The 23,572-nt window shown below is 39.2% G+C and overlaps 1 protein-coding gene across 1 annotated transcript; it reads left to right on the top strand.

Annotated features, from left to right (window-relative positions):
- The first annotated feature begins 7,634 nt into the window (after positions 1–7,634).
- Positions 7,635–10,478, top strand: GPX1 (glutathione peroxidase 1). Its single transcript, XM_074263563.1, has 2 exons — positions 7,635–8,069; positions 9,866–10,478. Exons 1-2 carry the CDS (start codon positions 7,833–7,835, stop codon positions 10,223–10,225), a joined length of 597 nt encoding a protein of 198 aa, XP_074119664.1. The 5' UTR covers positions 7,635–7,832; the 3' UTR covers positions 10,226–10,478.
- Positions 10,479–23,572: the final 13,094 nt, after the last annotated feature.

Raw genomic sequence — 23,572 nt, 5'->3', positions numbered from 1 at the left:
TTTATGGGGCTACCCCCCAACCTGTCAGAACTGAATTGATAGTTTCTGCCTAGATTCCCGCTCACCAGAGTTTGGACCCCCCTGCCTTTGTTTAGCTACTATGTATAAATATGTCATGGAGAACTCACATTGGATGCTGGATGCTGGATTCTTAGAGACGATAGTCTCATTCAATCCTGGGACCAAACCATGGATCCATTTGGTCCTAGTATATCTCTCCCGTTCAAATAAATTATTTAAAACTCTCATCTCTATCTTGCCTCAGTTTCTCCAGCATTTCATTTGGAGGTCCCACCAAGATATTAGAAACTGAGGCAGGACCAATTAGGGAAACTGAGGCAGGACAATTAAGGAACTGTGGCACAATACTCTCTCTGGATGCAGATGGCTCTTTCTATCTTGGAATTGCCTTGAATCACTTCATTGTAGAACTCATTTTCTTTCCTTTAAATCCCACCCCCTGCCCAATTTATTTCTATCCAGAGCACCCTAATTCTTCTAAGTCTTGCAAGTTCATAACTCAGAAGGAAGGAAAAAGCATTTATATATTATTATCTACCATATGTCAAGAACTGGGCTAAGTACTTTACAAACAATATCTCCTATGGTCCTTGTGACAATTCTAAGAGGTAGATTATCCCCAGTTTACACATAGAGTGTGAGAAACGCTATAAAGTTGGGTTTCCACAACGTTGCAAGCTTTGAAGTAATGTGGGATAATGGGTACCTCTGACCAAGAGGTTTTCAGAATATGAGAGGTTAAGGAAGATTAGGATCCACAGAACAATTAAGTGATCAGCAGAAGCTTCAAGTAAACAAGGATTGGTAGGCTAGGAAGGCACAGGTGGATTCAGCCATTCAGAGCCTTGTGGTTTGAGAAAATTTAATAGCCAATCCAACTCAAAGTAGTTGGGGTCAGTGATTAGACTAGACCAAATTACTACTGTGCCTGCTTAACAGGCTAATTGAATATTAAAAACATACCCCAGGGGAGTTTTCTGACATTTCTGAACATGGGATATATTATGGGGGGAGGGAGCATGTTTTATACATATAAAGGGGAAACATGTAGTGGGCATATCAGAGAGATTGTGACTGGGAAGAAACAGACCAAGGGCTGCACCATACTAGCAAGAATAAAGGTTCTCCCATTTCTGTGTTCAGAGAGAAATAGGGCCTGCTTCTGGTCAGAAACGTTAAGACAATTCCTTAAGAGTCTTCTTTAATAAATTTTCCTCAATATCTGATTTTCAGTGTCGTGTTATTTCTAACTGTGGAAACTGAGGCAGAAATTAAGTGACTTAATGGCAGAAACTCAGCATTGACTGACACTAATATCCTATACCAAGATAAGGTAGAAATGGGTTCATGATTTACTCAAAGAGTGATACTATAAGCAAATTAGGAGAACAAGGGATAGTCTACTTCTCAGATCTGTGGAGAAGATGCAAATTTATGGCTAAAAAAGAACTAGAGAATATTATGAAATGCAAAATGGATAATTTTTATTATATTAAACTAAATTTTTCTGTATAAACAAAACCAATGTAGCCAAGATTAGAAGGGAAAAAGAAAACTGGAGGGAAAATTTATATTCAAGGGTTCTGATAAAGACCTCATTTATTCTTTTTTTTAATTGAAGTTTTTTGGGGTTTTTTTACTTTCAAAACGTATGCAAGGATCATTTTTCAACAATGACTTTTGAAAAAACTTGTGTTCCAATTCCCCCCTTTCCCTTTACTCCCTCCCCTAGAAGCCATGTAATCCAATATATATTAAACATGATTTAAATATATATATATATATATATATATATACATATATATATATATATATATAATCCAATATAAGAAAACATATTTATATAATTAACTTGCTGCATGAGAAAAATAAGATCAAAAAGTTTAAAAAATAAGAAATAAAATTCAAACAAACCACAACAAAAAGAATAAAAAATGCTATGTTTGATTCAGTTCCCACAGTCTTCTCTTTGGGTGTCTCTCATCATCACAAGATCATTGGAACTGGCCTGAATCACCTCATTGTTGACAAAAATCACTTCCATCAGAATTGATCATCATATGGTATTGTTGTTGAAGTATATAATGATCTCCTGGTTCTGTTCATTTCACTTAGCATCAGTTCATGTAAATCTCTCCAATTCTCTCTGAAATTATCCTGCTGGTCGTTTCTCGCTAGCCTCGGCAATAAGAGCCGAGAAAGAGATTCAAGGAATTAGAGTAGGAAATGAGGAAATCAAACTATCACTTTTTGCAGATGACATGATGGTATACTTAGAGAACCCCAAAGACTCTGCTAAAAAGCTACTAGAAATAATTCAAAATTTCAGCAAAGTGGCAGGATACAAAATAAATCCACATAAATCCTCGGCATTTTTATATATCACTAACAAAATGCAACAGCAAGAGATACAAAGAGAAATTCCATTCCAAACAAATGTTGAGAGTATAAAGTATTTGGGAATCCATCTACCAAAGAAAAGTCAGGAATTATATGAGAAAAATTACAAAGCACTTGCCACAAAATTAAATCAGATTTAAATAATTGGAAAGACATTCAATGCTCTTGGATAGGCCGAGCGAATATAATAAAGATGACAATACTCCCCAAACTAATCTATTTATTTAGTGCTATACCAATCAGACTCCCAAGAAACTATTTCAATGACCTAGAAAAAATAACAACAAAATTCATATGGAAGAATAAAAGGTCGAGAATTGCAAGGGAACTAATGAAAAAAAACTCAGAGGAAGGTGGTCTAAGTGTACCTGATCTAAAGCTATATTATATAGCAGCAGTCACCAAAACCATTTGGTATTGGCTAAGAAATAGACCGGTAGATCAGTGGAACAGATTAGATACAAAGGACAAAAAAGGGTACATATATAGCAACCTAATCTTTGACAAACCCAAAGATACCAACATTAGGGATAAAAATTCATTATTTGGAAAAAACTGTTGGGAAAACTGGAAATTAGTATGGCAGAAATTAGATATGGATCCACACTTAACACCATATACCAAGATAAGATCAAAATGGGTCCATGATTTAGGCATAAAGAGGGAGATAATAAATAGATTAGAGGAACAGAGGATAATCTACCTCTCAGACTTGTGGAGGAGGAAGGAATTTATGACCAGAGGAGAACTAGAGATCATTATTGATCACAAAATAGAAGATTTTGATTACATCAAACTAAAAAGTTTCTGTACAAATAATACTAATGCAAACAAGATTAGAAGGGAAGTAACAAATTGGGAAAATATTTTTAAAAACAAAGGTTCTGACAAAGGTCTCATTTCCAAAATATTTAGAGAACTGACCCTAATTTATAAGAAACCGAACCATTCTCCAATTGATAAATGGTCAAAGGATATGAACAGACAATTCTCAGAGGAAGAAATTGAAACTATATCCACTCACATGAAAAAGTGTTCCAAATCACTATTGATCAGAGAAATGCAAATTAAGACAACTCTGAGATACCACTACACACCTGTCAGATTGGCTAATATGACAGGAACAAATAATGATGAATGTTGGTGGGGCTGTGGGGAAACTGGGACACTAATACATTGCTGGTGGAGTTGCGAAAGAATCCAGCCATTCTGGAGAGCAATCTGGAATTATGCCCAAAAAGTTATCAAACTGTGCATACCCTTTGACCCAGCATTGCTGTTATTGGGCTTATATCCCAAAGAAATACTAAAGAGCGGAAAGAGACATATATGTGCCAAAATGTTTGTGGCAGCTCTTTTTGTAGTAGCTAGAAACTGGAAGATGAATGGATGTCCATCAGTTGGAGAATGGTTGGGTAAATTATGGTATATGAAGATTATGGAATATTATTGCTCTGTAAGAAATGACCAGCAGGAGGAATTCAGAGAGGCCTGGAGAGACTTAAATCAACTGATGCTGAGTGAAATGAGCAGAACCAGAAGATCACTGTACACTTCAACAACAATACTGTATGAGGATGTATTCTGATGGAAGTGGAAATCTTCAACATAAAGAAAAACCAACTCACTTCCAGTTGATCAATGATGGACAGAGGTAGCTACATCCAGAGAAGAAACACTGGGAAGTGAATGTAAATTGTTAGCACTAATATCTGTCTGCCCAGGTTACATGTACCTTCGGAATCTAAAGTTTATTGTGCAACAAGAAAATGATATTCACACACATGTATTGTATCTAGACTATATTGTAACACATGTAAAATGTATGGGATTGCCTGTCATCGGGGGGAGGGACTAGAGGGAGGGGGGGATAATTTGGAAAAATGAATACAAGGGATAATATTATAAAAAATATATATATATAATAAAAAATTATTAATTAAAAAAATTTATCCTGCTGGTCGTTTCTTACAGAACAATAATATTCCATAACATTCATACACCACAATTTATTCAGCCATTCTCCAATTGATGGGCATCCAATCAGTTTCCAGTTTCTTGCCACTACACAAAGAGCTGCCACAAACATTTTTGTACATGTTGGTCCCTTTCCCTTCAATAAGATCTCTTTAGGTTATAAGCCCAGTAGAAACACTTCTGGGTCAAAGGGTATGCACAGTTTGATAACTTTTTGAACATAGTTCTAAATTGCTCTCCAGAATAGCTGGATCAGTTCACAATTCCACCAACAATGTGTCAGTGTCCCAGTTTTCCCACATCCCCTCCAACATTCAGCATTATTTTTTCCTGTCATCTTAGCCAATCTGTCAGGTGTGTAGTTGTACCACGGAGTCCTCTTAATTTGTATTTCCCTGATCAACAGTGATTTGGGACACCTTTTTATATGACTAAAGATGATTTCAATTTCTTCATCTGAAAATTGTTACTCATATTCTGTTATGGAAACCACCTGCTAATGGCTGCTGGAGATCTAATTCTGACCAACAGAATAGATTGCTTCATGAAAGAGAATGATAGTACAAGGAGACTCTCAGAGTCAGATGCATTTTCTGCTTTCTCTCCTTTTCCTTTTTGCCTCTGATTTCTTTCATTCCCAATTCACAAGCAACATCCAGCTTTTTGGTCACATTTGAACTTAGGATTTCTTGACTTCAGACTCGGCACTCTGTTCACTATGCTACCAGGTGCCCCCAGGAATGCTATATTCCATTTCTCTCTTTCATCCCTCATATCTTAAATCAGTTGCTTGCTGTTACTCGTCTCCCTGAGATCTCTCATCTTTCCTCTCACATAGCTATCACCTTTAGTTTAGTTTTTTAAACTTTCTTCTTTCCTGGACGAGTAGAGTGTTCTAATTGGACTCCCTGCTTCAAATCTTTCTCCATTCCAATTCATCCTCCCCAAACAGCAGCCAAAGGGATTTTCCTTTACCACAAATCTGACCTTGTCACTCCCTACAAATTAATTCTCTAATTACCTAGGATCAAACATAAATTCCTCGGTTTCACGTTTAAAGTTTTCACAATTTGCCCCCAGCTACCTATCCAGACTCATATTACTTCTGGCTCTCGTTCTATCTCTTCCTCATTCCATCTCCTGTTTTTCTGTCTTTGCACTAGCCATTCCTTATGTATGCAATCTCATCACTTTCCCCTGAAAGAATCTATATTTCTTCATGTAGAAGTGGGACTCAAGCCCTCTCTTGTATATGAAGCTTTTGCAGATTTCCTCAACTGCTGGTGCTCCCTTTTTGAAAACTTAGCTACCATGTAATCATTTGCCTTTATTCTCTTATTCTACATGTGCATGCTCATGTCTCCCCAGGTAAAATTTAAGCTGTATGAAAGTAGGGATTGTTTTTGTCTTTATTTGTATGCCTGGTCCCTGGCACACACTAGGCATTTGATAAATGCTTGTTGATTGAAATTTTTCTAATGGGGAAAATTAGAGAAGCTTCAAAACATGGGATATGGATAAACTAAAAAAAAAATCATTATTCAGAAAGAACAACAAAGCAAGACTGAACCAGTAAATAGTAGAAATTTCTGATCTCACAGATGGATCCAGCACTTAAGCTTCTGTTTCAAGATCCTGGTAGAGAGATAAATAGGTAAGAAAACTTGTCTTTGTAAGGGACCCATATGTGCAAAAATGTTTGTGGTAGCCCTTTTTGTGGTGACAAGAAACTGGAATCTGAGTGGATGCCCATCAATTGGAGAATGGCTGAATGAGTTATGGTATGTAAATGTTATGGAATATTATTGTTCTATAAGAAATGATCATCAGGATGATTTTAGAGAGGCCTGGAGAGACTTGCATGAACTGATATTAAGTGAAATGAGCAGAACCAGGAGATGTACAATGCTACACGACAACATCATACAATGATCAGTTCTGATGGACATGACTCTTTCCAAAAATGAAATGATTGAGGCCAGTTTCAATGATCTTGTGAAGAAAAGAGACATTCACTTCCAGAGAGAGAACTATGGGAACTCAGTGTGGATCATATAACATTCTCAGTTATTTTGTCATTCATTTGCAGTTTGTTTTCTTATTCATTTTCTTTTTTTGATCTGATCTTTTTGTGCAGCAAAATGATTGTACAAATATGTTTACATGTGTTGGATTTAACATATATTTTAACATGTATAACATATATTGGATTACTTGCCATCTAGGAGAGGGGGTGGAGAAAAGGAGGGGAAATTTTGGAACGCAAGGCTATGCAAGGATCAATGTTGAAAAATTATCTGTGCATATGTTTTGACAATAAAAAGCTTTAATAAAAAAATTAAAAAGAAAATTGTCTTTGCTAGAAGGGACCTTGGAGGTCCTCCAGTGTTCTAGTCCAACTACCTCAAAGAGCAAACTGAGGACCAGAGAGATTATTTCAAGAGTTCCAGGGATCCGTAAATGGAAGAACCGAGGTTCAAAGCGAGGTTTTAGGACTCCAAGGTCCACTATGCTAAACTGCGTCATGCATGGCCTTGTAGCGGTAGTAATAAGCCTTGTTCTTTTTGGCAAGCAAGTCAGAGAGGTGTTACAATGGGTGGAGCCTGGGATCTGGATTGGGGAAAACCCGAACTGGCCACAGATACTTATTAGCTGTGCGACTCTGGGCAAATCAACTTCTGTTTGCCTTATTTTCCTTATCTGTAAAATGGGAATAGCAGCTCCTACCTCTCCCAGTTGTTGTGAGGATTAAGTGAGAAAATGTTTAAGCACCTGTCACACAAAAAGTGTTCCATAAATGTTAGCTATTATCATTAGCCCCACAGAGCAATGGATGGGAGTGGAAAATGTGGCCAGACAGATTTAGATATACTAGAAAGCTCCTAATAAATAAATCTTTCCAGGGTTGTAACGGACTTTGTCTTGATAATCTAGCGGACTTGAGAGCCTCTGAGGACCCTTCTAATTGTGATCTTGGTTAAGTCTCCCTGGGGCTCAGTTAGGCCTTCCATAAAATGAGAAGAAATAATGGGAGATTAAGAGAAGGGTGGGTCAGATGCTCCTTCCAGCTCCAATAGTTTAACAGGTGAGACTAGGGAGAATTCTCTCCTCTTCCCTGCTTCATCTGGAAGGCTGGAGCAGGAGTTTCAAGAAGAGCTACAAAGGTCAGCCTAGAAGCGGGGATGGGAGAGGGAGAAGCCGGGGCCCTTCCCCCATCCGGAGACTGCAGGTTGAACGGGCGGTCCCTCCCTCTGGAGTTGGGGTTAGGGCTGGGACTGGGGCCCAGGCTTCCGCCCTACGTCAAAGCTCGCCCTCCGCCTCTTTAAAAGGCGTGGCTGCGAAGGCCCCAGGAGACCGCTGTTTGTTTGCAGGCTTTCAGTTTGTCCACATCTCTCCCGCGAGGTCCCCAGGCTGCTTCGCCGACCGGCCCTAGGATGTGCGCCGCCGTGGCCGTCCCACGCTCCGTGCACGCCTTCTCGGCTCGCCTGCTGGGCAGCGGGGAGCTGGTGAACCTGGCCTCCCTGCGGGGCAAGGTTCTGCTCATCGAGAATGTGGCGTCTCTCTGAGGCACCACGGTCCGCGATTACACGCAGATGAACGAGCTGCAGCAGCGGCACGGGCCTCGCGGACTCGTCGTGCTCGGCTTTCCCTGCAACCAGTTTGGCCACCAGGTGAGCGGGCGCCCTGGCGAGGAGCGCGGGGTCACCTCTAGACTGGGCCGGAGACACCCAGGGAGGGCGAAGGAAGTTGCTCGGAGCCCACACAATGGAAAGTGGTTCCCATGCTCCCTCGGGCACTCGCCGGTGCCCCGACACTTCCCAACCCCCGGCAAGTCCCCACCTCCCCCAGCCTTAGGTTAACCCTCGCCCGGATAATGGCCCTTGTAATGGGTAGTTTACAATTTACAAAGATCAATTCAAATAACTAATCTATGTAAAGCCTCTCTAAACCCGAAAGGCGACGTAAACGTCTGTGTTCTAGTGTCTCCGAGGACCCCTTTGTCCTGGGAAAAGAAAATTTGAGACGATGCAAAAGGTTACCCAAACCCAAACCAAACAACCTTTGAACTGCCATCCCCGGCTTCCTCAAGCTCAGGATCTTCTAACCTTCAAGGTTAACAGTGTCTTCCCTCTCAACAGCCCCCCTCGAGATAGAGAGGCAGTGCAAACATCATCTCCATTCTACAGATGAGAAAACTGTGACCCCAAAGATTAAATCATTTGCTCAAGGTCACTTTGCTAGTCTTAATAGACTGTGGGCAAATGAATCTAATTTGTTTCCCTTTCCCCCCTCCCATCCATCCGAGGCCCAGAATTTGGTAGGTATATATAACACATTGATTTCATCATTTTCTAAATCTCACTAAAGTTGCCAGGAAATACTGGAAATATACTAGGTACCTGTAAGGGGGGCCAAAAGCTTGGGTAAAGGGAGGCGCCTTCCTCGAAGCTAAATTGGGTGTTTTGACTTCAATCAGTATCCCACAGAGTCCAGAGTCCAGTGCTTGGGGAAATGCAAGCTTAGATAAGACTCCCTCTTTGGGGTGTGAGGCACCAACTTAAGACAGATAATTATTACACAGTAATACAGAAGTCCATTAAACAGTCATAAAACAAAATGTTGCCTGAGGTCTAAGGGAGAAGAAGATAGTTACTCACTGGAAGGGTTCTGGGAAGTGTTCTAAGTGATGCTAAAGGATGAGTAAAGGATGAGGGTGGGAGGGACTGGCAGGCCCAGGCCTAGGTCTCATTGTAAATCCAGTTCAGCAAATAATTATTAAGTATTTCCATTATGCAAAATCTAATACTCTATTAGGTGAACAGGCAAAAATAGGTATGAGCCAAACTTGTTCTCAGGGAATGTGAAGGAAAAGAGTTGGGAAAAATAATGAACAAGGATGTTTTTAACTAGAAAAAGAAAGAATTGATCCTGTCTGAGAGAAAGATTGAAAGAGAGATTATGGGGATGAGGGTTGTCATGGAGAAGTTCCTATCCCCATTGAGGCCTTGAATGAACCTCAAGAGATGGAGATATTGGGGGTAGAATAGGGAGTTGCCCTCATCAAAGCTCAAAATGGGGAGAATGAAGATGCCAGGCCTGTTTGTCTGGAATAGAAAATATGTGAAGGGAAATTAACAGGCAAACCATTTCCTGTATCACTCCTTTCTGAGAATGTCCCCTAGGGACTTTCCTTGAATTATGAGCTAAAAATAAGCATGTCTTAAGACTTTTTTTTTTTTTAGTGGGGGTAGGGGTCCTGAGCTGAATTTTGCAATATCGGGCTTTTGCCAAGCCACTTCTTTTTTTTGCTTCCATAAGTTACAGCCCTGTTATGACTCATGGGGGAAAACAAAGGAATCCTTTATTGTTTTGCCTTATAAAGGTTTCCCCCAAATAGAGGCTTAGAGAACACTGGCCTAATTTTTTGTCTCCCTCCATAATAAAATTCTGGTGTCTGATTTCCCAGGAGAATGGCAAGAATGAGGAGATTCTGAATTCCTTGAAATTCGTCCGACCGGGCAACGGGTTTGAGCCTAACTTCATGCTCTTTGAGAAGTGTGAGGTGAATGGAGAGAAGGCTCACCCTCTTTTTGCCTTCCTGCGGGAGGCACTGCCGGCCCCAAGTGATGATGCCATTTCTCTAATGACCGACCCTAAGTTCATCATCTGGTCTCCAGTGTGCAGGAATGATATCTCTTGGAATTTTGAGAAGTTTCTGGTGGGTCCTGATGGTGTGCCAGTGAAGAGGTACAGCAGGCGATTTGAAACCATCAATATTGAAAAGGATATCGAGGAGCTCCTGGCCAAGGTGCCCAAAGAGGCCTAAGTCTTAAGAAGATGCAGCTACTGCTCAAGAGCATTCCCGATTTTCTCCTCTGAAATGGGTTGTCTGGGGTTTGGCAGAAAGGTGCTAGTGGTCCATGTGGGTTTTATCTATGATAGTGTTCTTTTTAAACCTTTAAGGAGAAAGAATACTTGATATTGCTTGCAAAATCTCCATGAGACTCTAGTGACCTGCCTCGCCTTTACTCTGGATAGCTCAAGTGCCTGTGTATTCTAATAAAAGTCCTGAAGAAAAATAGTATGTCTTTCATTTACCAGAATTGGCCTTTGACTTCCTTTCCTTTCCCGAACCCATTTCATGTTGTCTCTTCCCTGAGATGACAGGCTGAAACCTTAAAGATCATCTGAGACCATCCTATAAGTGGAAGAGAATTTTTGCCCCAGGTTATTTGGCTAATAACTATTCAAGCTCTATTCCAACCCCCATCTGCTGATCCCAATATATTACTACCACACTGCCTCTCTTTTCAAGCAAATATTATTGGCTTCTCTTCATCCACCTTCCATTCAGATCACAGACTGTTTTGTTCAGTCAGCCATGGCCTTTCTTAATAAAAACCTAAAATTCTTGTCCTGCCACATTATGTACAATTAAATACCTGAACTCCCTGTCACTTCCATGCTGAGTCTAACAGCCTTTCTAGGGAGCATATGATCAAACAGTCCATCAGTCTGGATGCTCCATTCCTCCTCCACAGACCAAGGCAAACTCTTCAGGGAGCTCCAGGGGTCAGGGGGTGGTGGTGGAATGAAATAAGTGAAATTCTACCTTTTTCTTTTCATGATTTCCCCCTAAACACCCCTGGTCCTGCCACCTTCCTTTTGCCATCAAAAAAGGTCAACCCCCTTAGGCTTGTGATAAAAGTGATAATCCAGTGTTTGTGACTGGCTGTTGTGCACAGCAGTACTCCTGTTAGCCTTAGCCTTTTTTAGAGTTGCAAAGGCTGCTTTCTACTGTGTAGAATACATTTTTAAAGTGTCTTTTTCTTTCTTAACCATTGACCCAGAGAGAACTTGCTTTGCAAGAAATCAGTTAGCAGACCCATTTATTACCTGCCATATAGTGAGGCAGAGCAAATCCCTGTACCTCCTCTCTTGTCAGAGATGGACCATGTATATATAAGCACCATGACTCACAATTTAAGGTTTGCTGAGTGCTTTTGTTGAACCGCTTCTCCCACCCTGCCTTGAAAGCTGGAGTCCTAATGCAAAGCTCTCAATTAAGTACTTCTATGTCAGAAATATGCTTGGCCCTGCTGGTGTTCACACCAGAGTATCATTGTCTTCTGTGGGCCTAGAGACTCCCATTAAGACTTCTAAGATTAAGCATCTAAGAAAAAGCATTTTTCTTCTCCCATCCTTTAAAATCGATACTGTGTCTTTTGTGTAGTAAACTTTTTTCTGAGGCTGGGGTTAAGTGATTTGCCCAGGGTCACACAGCTAGGAAGTATTAAGTGTCTGAGATCAGATTTGAACTCAGGTCCTTCTGAATTCAAGGCTGGTGCTCTATCCACTGCGCCACCTAGCTGCCCCACTTGTATCTATTTTTAAAAAAAACCTCGAGCTATGTGAGCTCAGTACAGTTGTTCTTTGCTTTCCATCTTGAAACTGCCAAGCTCCATGAATTTCTCTAAGTTTAATCCTGAGGAAAGGACCCCTCTAACATAGAAACAGAAAGCAGCCCAAGGGCCTCTCTGATCCCATAATCATTTAGTGGGTTTTTACTTTGATTTGTGGGATCAATTCAAATAGAAAAGAGGCTACCAAACAGTTTCTGCTGCTTCATTTTATGACACCTTTGGCCTGGATCTTGATCACTCTACTTCTCCTCAGGATTCCTGAAGTGAGTATTCTAGCCCACAAACTTATTTGTTGAAGCACTTACTATGAACCAAAGCTTTGTGTTAGGAACTGGTCTGATAAAGACAAAGTATGAGGGAAAATACCTGCCCTCAAGATGCTTCTATTCAATAACAGATACACTTATAAGTAAATACAAACCTTTAACATTTAACATGTATTGGTCAACCTGCCATCTTGGGGAGAGGGTGGGGGGAAGAAGTGGAAAGTTGGAACAAAAGGTTTTTCAACTGTCAATGCTGAAAATTTTCCTATGCATATATCTTTAAATATAAAGCTATAATTAAAAAAAAATAAATACAAACAAAACACTGAATAATATTGTGTAGGAAGAAGCAACTATGTCAAAATATACAAAACTGAGAGAGACTTTGGAGTTTAGAACTAATCTAGTTCAACTTTTCCATTTTATAGACCAAGAAGATAAAACCCCAAAGGGGAGGTAAGCTAGCTAAGGGACCCAGAGAATTTATAGGACTAAAATTAAGGTGAGCACCTGGTCCCTACTATATCCAGTTAGCCTGTAGCTTTCCCACTCTTTCCTCTTTTTACTTATTATATCTTTATTTATAGCTTTTGTTTATTTATTTAAATCATTTATTTTTTACCCATGACACTCCATCTCCTCACCCAGTGCTGCACAGATTCTGAGTTGTCTTTGAGAACTAGAAGCTTTTCTTGTCCCTCTAGCTACTGGTCCCTCATCTTATACCCTTACTTTCTATCTATTCCATATATATCATGAATGTACCAATTTATAGGTGCTTTGTTTCCCTTTTTAAATGTGGGCTTCATGAGGAGAGGAATTATTTTTGCTTTTTCTTTGTATCTTCAGACTTAAGCACAATGTCTGGCACAAAGTAAGAGCTTTGTAAGAAGTGATTTATTGACTACAAGCAATTCAGGAGATCTGTATGGTGCTTCTGGTCTTTGGTTCCAATTATGACAGCCTACAAATCTATTAAGAAGTTGGCTTTTGGGGCAGGTGGTTGGTGAAGTGAAAAGGACCTGAATTCAAATTTGGCCTCAGATGCCCAACACTTCCTAACTGTGTGACCTTGGACAAATAGCTTAACCCAAATTGTTTCATACACTCACAAAAAATTACTTAAAAAAAAAAAAAGTTGGTCCTTTTCCTAGAACAACCTTCATCCTTGTTTTCCCACCCCTTCAAAGTTCTCCATTCCAACCTCCTGAGAGCCTCAGAACAATATCTCCTTAGTTACCCCTCCTCTCCAAGAATCTTACAATCTTATCCCTCCCACTACAAGATTCTTTGCCCTATGTCTGCTCTCCTTTCCCCCTCCATTAATTTGAGTCATCTCAAATTAACCATTAAAAGGGAAAGGTACCTCCTAGAGCTGGCCTGAGTTTTCCTGAGTCTGTGCCAGGACTGGATTCCTAAGCTTTTCCCTTTGACCACAGTGCTTTTAATTTAATAATACTTGACATCTGATGATTAATCCCCATGTAAATTTTAAAGAAGCTCCTTCCCCCACTTATAGGAGTCATTTCTCTGACCTTCTAAAAGTCTAATAAGCATTTATGCATTTAAGAATGGGGAAGGAGGAGTTAAGAATTTGGAATCTGAGGATTTAAGTTGAAATTCCAGCTGTGCCACTTAAAAGCTTTGTGATCTCAAGAAACTTTCCTGGGTCTGTTTCATCCTTTCTGAAATGAAGTTGAACTGGATTCCTCCCAGCTCTGAATCTATAATTTGTGAAATAGCCTCCCTTGATTTACCCTGTCTTGCCCTTCAGAAGTGTAAGGGGAAGCCAAAAGAATTCAATAAGCATTTACTAAATCATCTACTGTGTGATTTATGGAGTTAAGGATCTAAAGACAAAAATGACTGATTTCAAAGAGCTAATATCCTTATTTTGGGGTGAGGGTGGGTGAGAAGGGGATGCATACAGATCAAGGATCACATATTTAGAGCTTGAAGGGACATCAAAGGTCTTTATCTAGTACACTGACCTCATTTTATAGATGAGGAACCTATGAATCCTCAGCTTAAATGATTTTTCCTGAGTCACACAGAAAGTTAATGGAACAAATAGAATTTGAAACAAGACTCTCCAATGCCAACTCCACCATTCCTTTCTCAATTTCACCATGCTGGCCATATATGTGTATGTGTACATATATATGCATATATACACATATATATGTATCTGTGTTTGTAAGTATGTAAAAGAGTCATTACTGGGTATGAGAGGTACTAATAACAGAGTTCATTTCAGGAAAGGCTCAGAGAACTCTTGAAGATATAACACTGCAATTTTGGAGCCTGTGAGAAATAGCTAAGGCAGGAAAACTACTGGGCTGCTAAGTGATCTTAGCTGCTAGGGGCCTCTGCACTGTTTTGCATTCACTGCTCTATCTTTAGATACTCAGCCTGTCTTGTGGGGGGCCCAATAAGGTCTTCAGACAAAATTTGAAAGATATAATTTTTAGAAATTGCAGCCAGGATAGAATTTTGGAACTCAGAACTTTTTTTTTCAAATTGTGTTTACATGTAATGGGAGAAAAATAAAATATTATTTAACAAAACAAAGAACAAGCTTGGCCCAAGGAAGAAATAGAGCAGGGCATATCCCCCCACTTCTTAAGAGAGATAGAGCATGTGGGTCCATGAATATGGAATATAGAATATATTGACAGATTTTTTCAATTTATTGATTTTTGCTTTCCCCCCCCCTCTTTATCCTCTTTTTTGCTAAAATATAGATAGATAGATCTATCTATCTATCTATATTTTTTTTACTATATGGAATTACTCTGTGGGAAAATAAAAGAACAGGATATAGGAGAAATTTTAGGCTATGTAAAAACAAAAGATGTCAACAAAAATTATTTAGAAAGAAAAGAAAAAATTCTTTCAGCCAGGTTGTTTTTTTTTTTTTTTGAGAAGTTAAAGCTGATAAATACCAGGCTGCCCACCTCTTACACAACTCCTCCCCCAACAGATAACTTCCTTCTTTCAACTTCCTCAATTGTCATAAGTTAGAATGAAGAGTCATCTTCATATTTCAGATATAATGTATCTAGAAACATAGTTCAAGGATACATTATATTTCTTAGATAATGAGATATTAACATTTGAAGGATCTTTTTTGGATATCTTGTCCAACGTTTCTGATTCTTTAAAAGTTTTACGGAGGGGGCAGCTAGGTGGTGCAGTGGATAGAGCACCAGTTTTGAATTCAGGAGGACCTGAGTTCAAATTTGATCTCAGACACTTAACACTTCCTAGCTGTGTGACCCTGGGCAAGTCACTTAACCCCAACCTCAGGGGGGAAAAAAAAAGTTTTACTGAGGCCTTTTTTTTTTTCTGAAGCAATTGGGGTTAAGTGATTTGCCTAAGAGTCCCCAGGAAGTAAGTGGCAAATTTAGAACCTTATTATACTAATTCTAACTCCAGATACTTCTTACTAAAATTCCAAGACTTTAATATGCTACAATATGCTACATTTTGTTCAGTCACTTCCTAATTGATAGATACCCAGTTTATAACTTTTTGTTATAAGTATAAATATTTATAACAAGATCAAATAAAAACAAATTCTCAAATTGACCATATCTGTGTAATTTTCTAAATCAAGATGTACCCAAAGGTATCATTTTCTATTTGAGATTGACACTAATGTACTATCTCAGACTGCCTCTCTAATATACAATGTAAAGTTTAATTAGGATCATGCATATCCATTGATTTTGCAATATCTTTATTAGGCCTACACTTCAAAGAGAATAAAGAGAAGGAAAAACTCCTCTATGTATCAAAAATATTTATAGCAGCCTTTTTTGTCATAGCAGCAAAGAACTGAAAACAAAGAAGTGCACATCAATTGAGGAAAGGCTCAACAAATTATAGAATATGAATGTAATATTGTTTGTATAAGAAATGGACAGTTTGAGAGAAATCTGGGAAGACTTACATAAATTGTCAAACAGACAGAATAACTTATGTAGTAACATTGTTAAAAATGAGCAATTTTTGAAACCTAAGAACTTTTAAAAACTTTAAAAACCTAAGTTGTTAAACACAACTAACCATGATTCCAGAGGACCACTGATAAGAACAGTACCCAGTGCCTGACAAGGGATAGACTCATATGTAGAATGTGACATACATTTTTTGGATACAGTCAATGTGGTAATTTGTTTTTACTTGTTATAAGATGGATTTTTTTTTAATCAGTGGAAGAAGGAGAAGGTAGGAAAAATAAAATTTAGTTATAAAGGCAAAACACCTGAGAAAAATTACTGTGAGACATGTCAAGACCAATGCTTAATTATTTCTGCATTATCTGTCCTGGTGCCTTTCTCCTCCCATCATGGATAATGTGAAATTGGCATGTATATAAGGGTTCAAGATAGTGAGATAGCCTAGGCTCAATAAAGTTATCATTTCTTAATTCTGAATGTCCCTGTATTTTTCCATGATCCCTTTTTGCCAAAGGCACTGTATGTAGTTAATCTATCTGCTTAAACCAGAGTTCTGGCAGACAGAATTATAGAGCTGCAAATCCCCTAGAGGTTCTCTAATCCAAACCTTTTATCGGACAGATGACTCAATTGAGGTTGTAGTAACTTGCCCCAAAATCCCATAAGTAAAAAGTAGCAGAGCTAGGGCTTGAACCTAGGCCACTTGACTCCAAAAGCAAAGCTTCTTCCCATTATACTTAGTGCTTGGACTTTTTCCATATTAATCTTTATCAGCCTATCTCATCTAGTGTAGTGAAGATGAGCAAGGCCATAGTGGATTGGTTGTTTTATTTTTCTAACTTTAGAGAGGTACATCAAAGGAACCCAAGTTGGAAGAGTCTGATCAAGATTCTGACCTGTTTCTTATTCAAAGTGGGTAAGGTTCAATTTTAGAACACTAGGTCTCTGAGAAGGTAATTGCTCCCTTTTCCACAAAAGTGCAAATTGCATGAGATAACAGGTTACAGTTTGCAACAACCCCGTGAGATAGGCAGATCTTTTCATTAGTCTCATTTTATAGATGAAGAAAGCTTCAGTGTTGAGGTTTAGATTTGGGGAATCCAAATGAAATTAGAGTTTCTGGTGGTTAGGGAGTTAAATGAGGTCTAGTGGCAGGTTCGGGGTTCAGGGAATCAAATGGAGAAGTTTGGCTTCCCTGCACCATCTTGGGATTTGGCACAAGGGTAGGGAGTTTTAGGGACTCCCTTCTGGTGGTGCAGAGGCTCCTTGTAAAGGAATTTACAGATCCAAAAACCTAGATTGATAAAAGAGGTTTATTATGAGGATTGGAAGTAAGGTTAAAGTCTGGTTAAGGAAATAAGTGAGGGTAAAGAGAATATGGCACTGGAAACAGTATTCCAGTGGGTAGAGGCCCTTGGCGTGCCAAGCATAGCATAGCATAGCATGGCATGGCATGTTTGGAACCTCTGCAAAGAGAGGGTTTTAGTTTGGCTCTTTTATAATAGGGGACTTTGGCTACAAGCTAAAGGGGACTCATTGGCTCCCAAGTTGGCTTCTAGCTGGGTTTCAGCTTTGAGCTGGAATTTGAATTGAATTCAATGAGTTTCAGGACTGAGCCAACCCCACCCAGATAACAAAGATGAAACTGTTTGTCCTTGGGACGGGGTCCCTTCTTTAAAAGATTTTCAGAGTCTTGGGGGCTCCTCTTCAAGAGCAGGGCACTGACTAATTCACTGAATCACATGGCTACTAACTTCTGATTCAAAGACTAGTAACTATCATTGTAGTCTACAACCAAGATATGTGGGACATAAAGCCCAATGTCCTCTGTAGTAGTCTGGTCTGGTGTTACAAACTGTGGGTAAACTATGATAGAGAGAGAGCAATGCCTCTATTAATCCAGGCCAATTATCTTCTTCTAATGCTTCCTGGGGACCTGCCTAACTCCTCTGAGGAGGAGGAGGTTATCCAAATTTAGCTGGAGCTGCAATGGGCAAACTTCCCATTGTGATACAGAAACTCTAGGGAGTGTTGATAATGGTGATAGACAGACTTTTAAAATTCATATAGTTTATATTCCTCTTTCCACAGGGCAGTCAAATAGTGGTCATCAGGTCATCACAGAATGGTCTTAGTAAGAGAGGCAGAATATTGTAGCTGGCTCCCTAATCACCATTTCCAGATTCTCACTTTACTATTATCATTCAGCAACTTCTCCTTTGAAGTTTATTAAAGTTTTCTACTCAATCCAAATTGTGCTAATTTGTCATTTCTTTCTCTGAGAGTTCAGTGTCTGGTTCACCTTGTTCTCTCCTCCCAGTTTCCTGCTCTTAAATTAGGGGAACTTCACTACCTACATTAATGCTCCCTCAAACTCAATTCCCCATTCTTCAGTGTCCTTAAATCCTATTATCTCCTCTCTCACTTCATCTTAATTATATATAAAAATAAAATATATATATATATAAAGATTGTTATACCATGGATCTCATCATGATGAGAACTAGATAAGGGGTACCTAAATGAAATTAGGTTTAATTGAGGTCTAGTGGCAGGTTTGAGGTACAGGGAGTCAAATAGAGCTCCCCTGCAACCCCCTTGGATTTTGGATTGCAAGGATACAGAATTAAATGAGGTCTAGTAGCAGAGCAAGAGTCCTCTGTAAAGGAATTTACAGACCCCAAAAACCTAGATTGATAAAAGAGGTTTATTATGGAGTTTGGAAGTAAGGTTAAAAGGTAGGAAGATACCAGAGCCAGGGTGGTTCCAGTGGGCAAAAATCTTTGACATGGCCGGCGTTAAGGATGCCATGTTTGGGACCTCTGCAAAAAGTGGACTCCAGTTTGGCTTTTTTTATAAGAGGGGCTTTGGACAATCTGAAGGGGCCCATGAGTGGAGTCCTAGGTTGGCTTCCTGCTTCAGTTTCAGCCAGGGTTAGAATTTGAATATAATTCAATGGGTTTTTAGAGAAGGATGAAACTGTTTGTGCTGGGGGTAGGGTCCCTTCCCTGAGGCAGAGTCCAAGGAGGTTTTAAGAGTTTTGGGGTTTCCTCATCATTTCCTCCTCAAGCAGTTAAAACATAAAATTCCTTTAAGAAAAAAAGACTTGGGGCAGTGTCCTTTATTGAAGCAGGGTTGAAGATTTTCTCCAAGGATCTTCAGAGTAGCAGGGTCCCCTCTTCAATCATTGATGGAATCCTAGCTGCTATCCTAGCCCCAAATATCCTCTCTCTCTCTCTCTCTCTCTCTCTCTCTCTCTCTCTCTCTCTCTCTCTCTCTCTCTCTCTCTCTCTCCCCCCCCTCACTAGGGGAAGAAAAAAGGATTTTTCCTTTTCTATCTGACTTATATCTAATCACAGGGATTTTTCCCACACTTATCTTATCTGAGATTGCCCAATTTTCCTGCTTTACCCAATTCTTCTGTTCTTTCTTACTTTGCTTTTTCAACATAATCCCCCTACCTTGCTCTGCCAGGCTGCCTCCCTCCCTTGAGGACAGCCTACATGATAGGGGGTACATTATACCAGGAAATGTTCATGCTTGATTTGGAGAGTTTGAGCCTGAATACATGCCTATTACACCCATACCATCACTTATATTCCTTACACTTACTTAATAAAAAAACTGACATTTTTCTATTTGACCTTGACTTCTTATCATTTCATCTCAACACAAGTGAATTCTGTAAAAATTGTGTAAAACAATCACTTAAGAATTGTGTAAAATAATCACTGAAACCATGTCCCCTTTGATCTGAAAAAGAAGAGAGATCAGGGCTTCCCAGGCTCCAAGGAGTCTAGAGAGAAGGCCCATACTTCCAGGGTGAGATAAGCAACATTATTCAAGGACAAATCAACTCTCTTTGATCTCTTGGGAAGTCACATCCTCATTCAGGAAATTCTAAAACCTTCAATTTTCATTCAATTGAGAAATCCTGGTCTAATTATCAATTCAAATTTGTTCATTAAAGTGGGTCTTTGTCAAAGGATATGAACAGACAATTTTCAGATGATGAAATTAAAACTATTTCCACTCATATAAAAGAGTGTTCCAAATCACTATTGATCAGAGAAATGCAAATTAAGATAACTCTGAGATATCATTACACACCTGTCAGATTGGCTAAGATGACAGGAACAAATAAGGATGAATGTTGGAGGGGCTGTGGGAAAACTGGGACACTGATACATTGTTGGTGGAGTTGTGAAAGAATCCAACCATTCTGGAGAGCAATCTGGAATTATGCCCAAAAAGTTATCAAAATGTGCATACCCTTTGACCCAGCCATACTACTACTAGGCTTATATCCCAAGGAACTACTAAAGAAGGGAAAGGAACCTGTATGTGCCAAAATGTTTGTGGCAGCCCTTTTCATAGTGGCTAGAAGCTGGAAGATGAATGGATGTCCATCAATTGGAGAATGGTTGGGTAAATTATGGTATATGAATGTTATGGAATATTATTGTTCTGTAAGAAATGACCAACAGGAGAAATACAGAGAGGCTTGGAGAGACTTACATCAACTGATGCTGAGTGAAATGAGCAGAACCAGAAGATCATTATACACTTCAACAATGATACTGTACGAGGATGTATTCTGATGGAAGTGGATATCTTCAACATAGAGAAGAGCTAATCCAATTCCAATTGATTAATGATGGACAGAATCAGCTACATCCAGAAAAGGAACACTGGGAAATGAGTGTAAACTGTTATTTTTACCTTCTGAATCCAATTCTTCCTGTGCAACAAGAAATTTGGTTCTACACACATATATTGTATCTAGAATATACTGTAATATATTTAACATGTATAAGACTGCCTGCCATCTGGAGGAGGGGGTTGGGGGAGGAAGGGAAAAAAATCTGAATGGAAGTAAGTGCAAGGGATAATGTTGTAAAAAATTACCCATGCATATGTACTGTCAAAAAAAAAGTTATAATTATAAAATAAAATAAAAATTAAATTTAAAAAAAAAGTGGGTCTTTGCCAGTCATTCTTTGCAAAATTTTCTTCATTAAGAAAATATGCCCACTAAGGGAAAACCTCTTCATTTTTGCTGCAGTCCTTGGGGTTAGCAATTGTTAGCTTCTGAACCTCTCTGAGCAGAAGGGATCTCTTCATTCACACACATCATCAATCTCATCTGTCCTTAAACTTATTTTTTACTCTCGTCATGATCTCTACTCCTTGTACTCAGTACTTTCTCAAGCCTCTTTCCCTGCTCTGCCTTCACTTTCCTCCCTTTTCAATTTCAATCCTATGGTTAATCAAGTAAAAAAAATGTCCTCTACTCCCAAATCCCTTATTCTCTTCTTTTAATACCACTTATCCCCCATCATATCTCTGTCCTGGAATTCTTTCATCATCATGTCCTACTGAATGAAATCATAGAAGTCACATAACTATGCTAACTGAATATATTATAAATTCATCCATCCAACTTGAACTGAATTCTCGTTGCAACAAGATAATATTTTTATTTCCCCATAATTGATTTCCTGTTTTCCCAAAAACACTATTCCCTGCTTTCTCTTTTCTTCTCATACTTCTAGTTCCCTTTTCTCAGCTGAGGACATCTCCTCTTAAATTTATCAAAAAAAACCTAGGCCATTTAACCTGAGCTAGCTCTTTTCCTATTTTATTCACTTTGAAACTCTTTGATAGCATTGTCCATTCTCTCTTCCTTTACTCCATCTTTAAAAATAAGGTGATTCTGAGGGAATAAATTAGAACCCAAGAAAGAGACCCCAGGGCCTGGATAGTTGGGTAGACAGTTGAGTCGATGGGTAGATAGAGGGGCATTTACTGGAGAAGACTTACTGAATTACAGTGAATAATTGGGAAGCCAGTTTACTCCCTGAAGCAAGCAAGGAGGAGCACCCATAGGATTACCTGTCTGTAAGTGGGCCTTTTGTTATACTAAGTAGGTCTTTATTGCAGTAGGCTTTTATAGAACTCCTGCCATTCCTTGAATTGACAAAATTCGTCATGACCCTACAGTTATCCAATCAGAAGGCCAAATTATGATTTCAACTCCTTCCCACTTCCAGGTTATTTTTCTTCTATAAAAGAACCTACTGGTATCCTACTTTTTAGCTAATTTCTTTAGGAATTCAACCCCCTAAGTACCTTATAGCAATAAATTCTCTAGGAAATTTTGCCTACCTTATGGCTTCCTTCCCCTTATTGTAGCTAGTTTATAAGGAACTTTCCCTGCCATGGTCTCTTCCTTTTTGTTAATGGGGAGTTCCACTAGGGAATTTAGCCCAAGTGTCTTGCCTTGTTAATTACTAAAACTCCCTTTTGGAAATTGCCCTACTACTGATGGGGGTTGAGGTCTCTAAGATTTCCTTTCTGATTTCCCAACCCCTATGGCTGACCTTTGATTCAGAAATCCTGGTCAAAAAGCACCCTTTTGAATATCCGGGCCCAGTCCTCACTGGATCTGAGCTGGCTTGGGTTTTTCAGCCCCCACTATCTGCTCAAGTTTCCCCAACCCCCCACAAATAGTTTCTTCTTTATCTGAAAAGCCCACCAAGAACTTGGGGCACTGTCCACAAGCTCCTTTTAGGTATAAAAGAGCCAAGCTGGAGCTCTCTCTTTGCAGGAGCCCTTACTCTTAAACATGGTATCCTTCCGGCCATGTAAGGGTTCTTGCCGGCCCAGAGACCATCTTTGGCCCTGGCATCTTTCTACCTTTGACTTGACTTCCATATTCTACAATAAATCTTTTTTTATCAATCTAGGTTTTCGGGCCTGTAAATTATATTTACATGCCATAATGGGACTATCTTTGTGCTAACCAAAACAGGGTTCCCCCTTTTCTATCTCTCATCACTAGTGCAATAAAATCTTTTGCCCCTTGATTTGGAGATGGTCTAAGCCTATAAATTCTTTTGAGATACCTTGTGATCAAGAGCGGCATGGTACAGTGGATGGAGCCTTGGGCTTGGAGCCAGAGAGATACCTTGCGATCCTGACCTCAAATCCCAATATATTTTTGGGGTTCAACCTAATCTACCAACATTTGGTGGTCCATAGAAGGGCCCCAATATATTTTTGGAGATCCTAAAATGCCAATATATTTTGGGATTCGGTGCTTCTGATGAGATGTAGTTTCTAGGAGAATGTAGTAATTTTTGAGAAACTCTAAGGTTATTCGGCCTTGGGAGTGCCACAATGTTGGCTGTCAAAGAATCATCTCTTAGTCAGTAAACTATAGAATTCAATGATGGGAGCTACTACACCTCTATTCAATACTTCAAGAAATCATAGAATTCATTAATGGGTGCAACCTTCTTCTACCACTTCTCAATTGTACCTCTAAGCCATAAAATTAGCATATCAGTGACTAGAATCTGATCTTTTTCCTATAAAATTATCTTCTTGCTTCTGACCCTTTGCTAAATTACTTTAGAACTTAGCCTGCTTCAATTGGCATTTCAATTATAATAAACTTTGCCTCTTGACTTGAATACGTGTCTGAACTTGCAATTCTTTTGAAATATCTCACACA

The sequence above is a fragment of the Sminthopsis crassicaudata genome, chromosome 1 (assembly GCF_048593235.1).
Source record: "Sminthopsis crassicaudata isolate SCR6 chromosome 1, ASM4859323v1, whole genome shotgun sequence".
NCBI lineage: Eukaryota > Metazoa > Chordata > Mammalia > Dasyuromorphia > Dasyuridae > Sminthopsis > Sminthopsis crassicaudata.
Note: the sequence above shows the minus strand (reverse complement) of the source record. Positions and strands in the feature narration are given on the sequence as shown.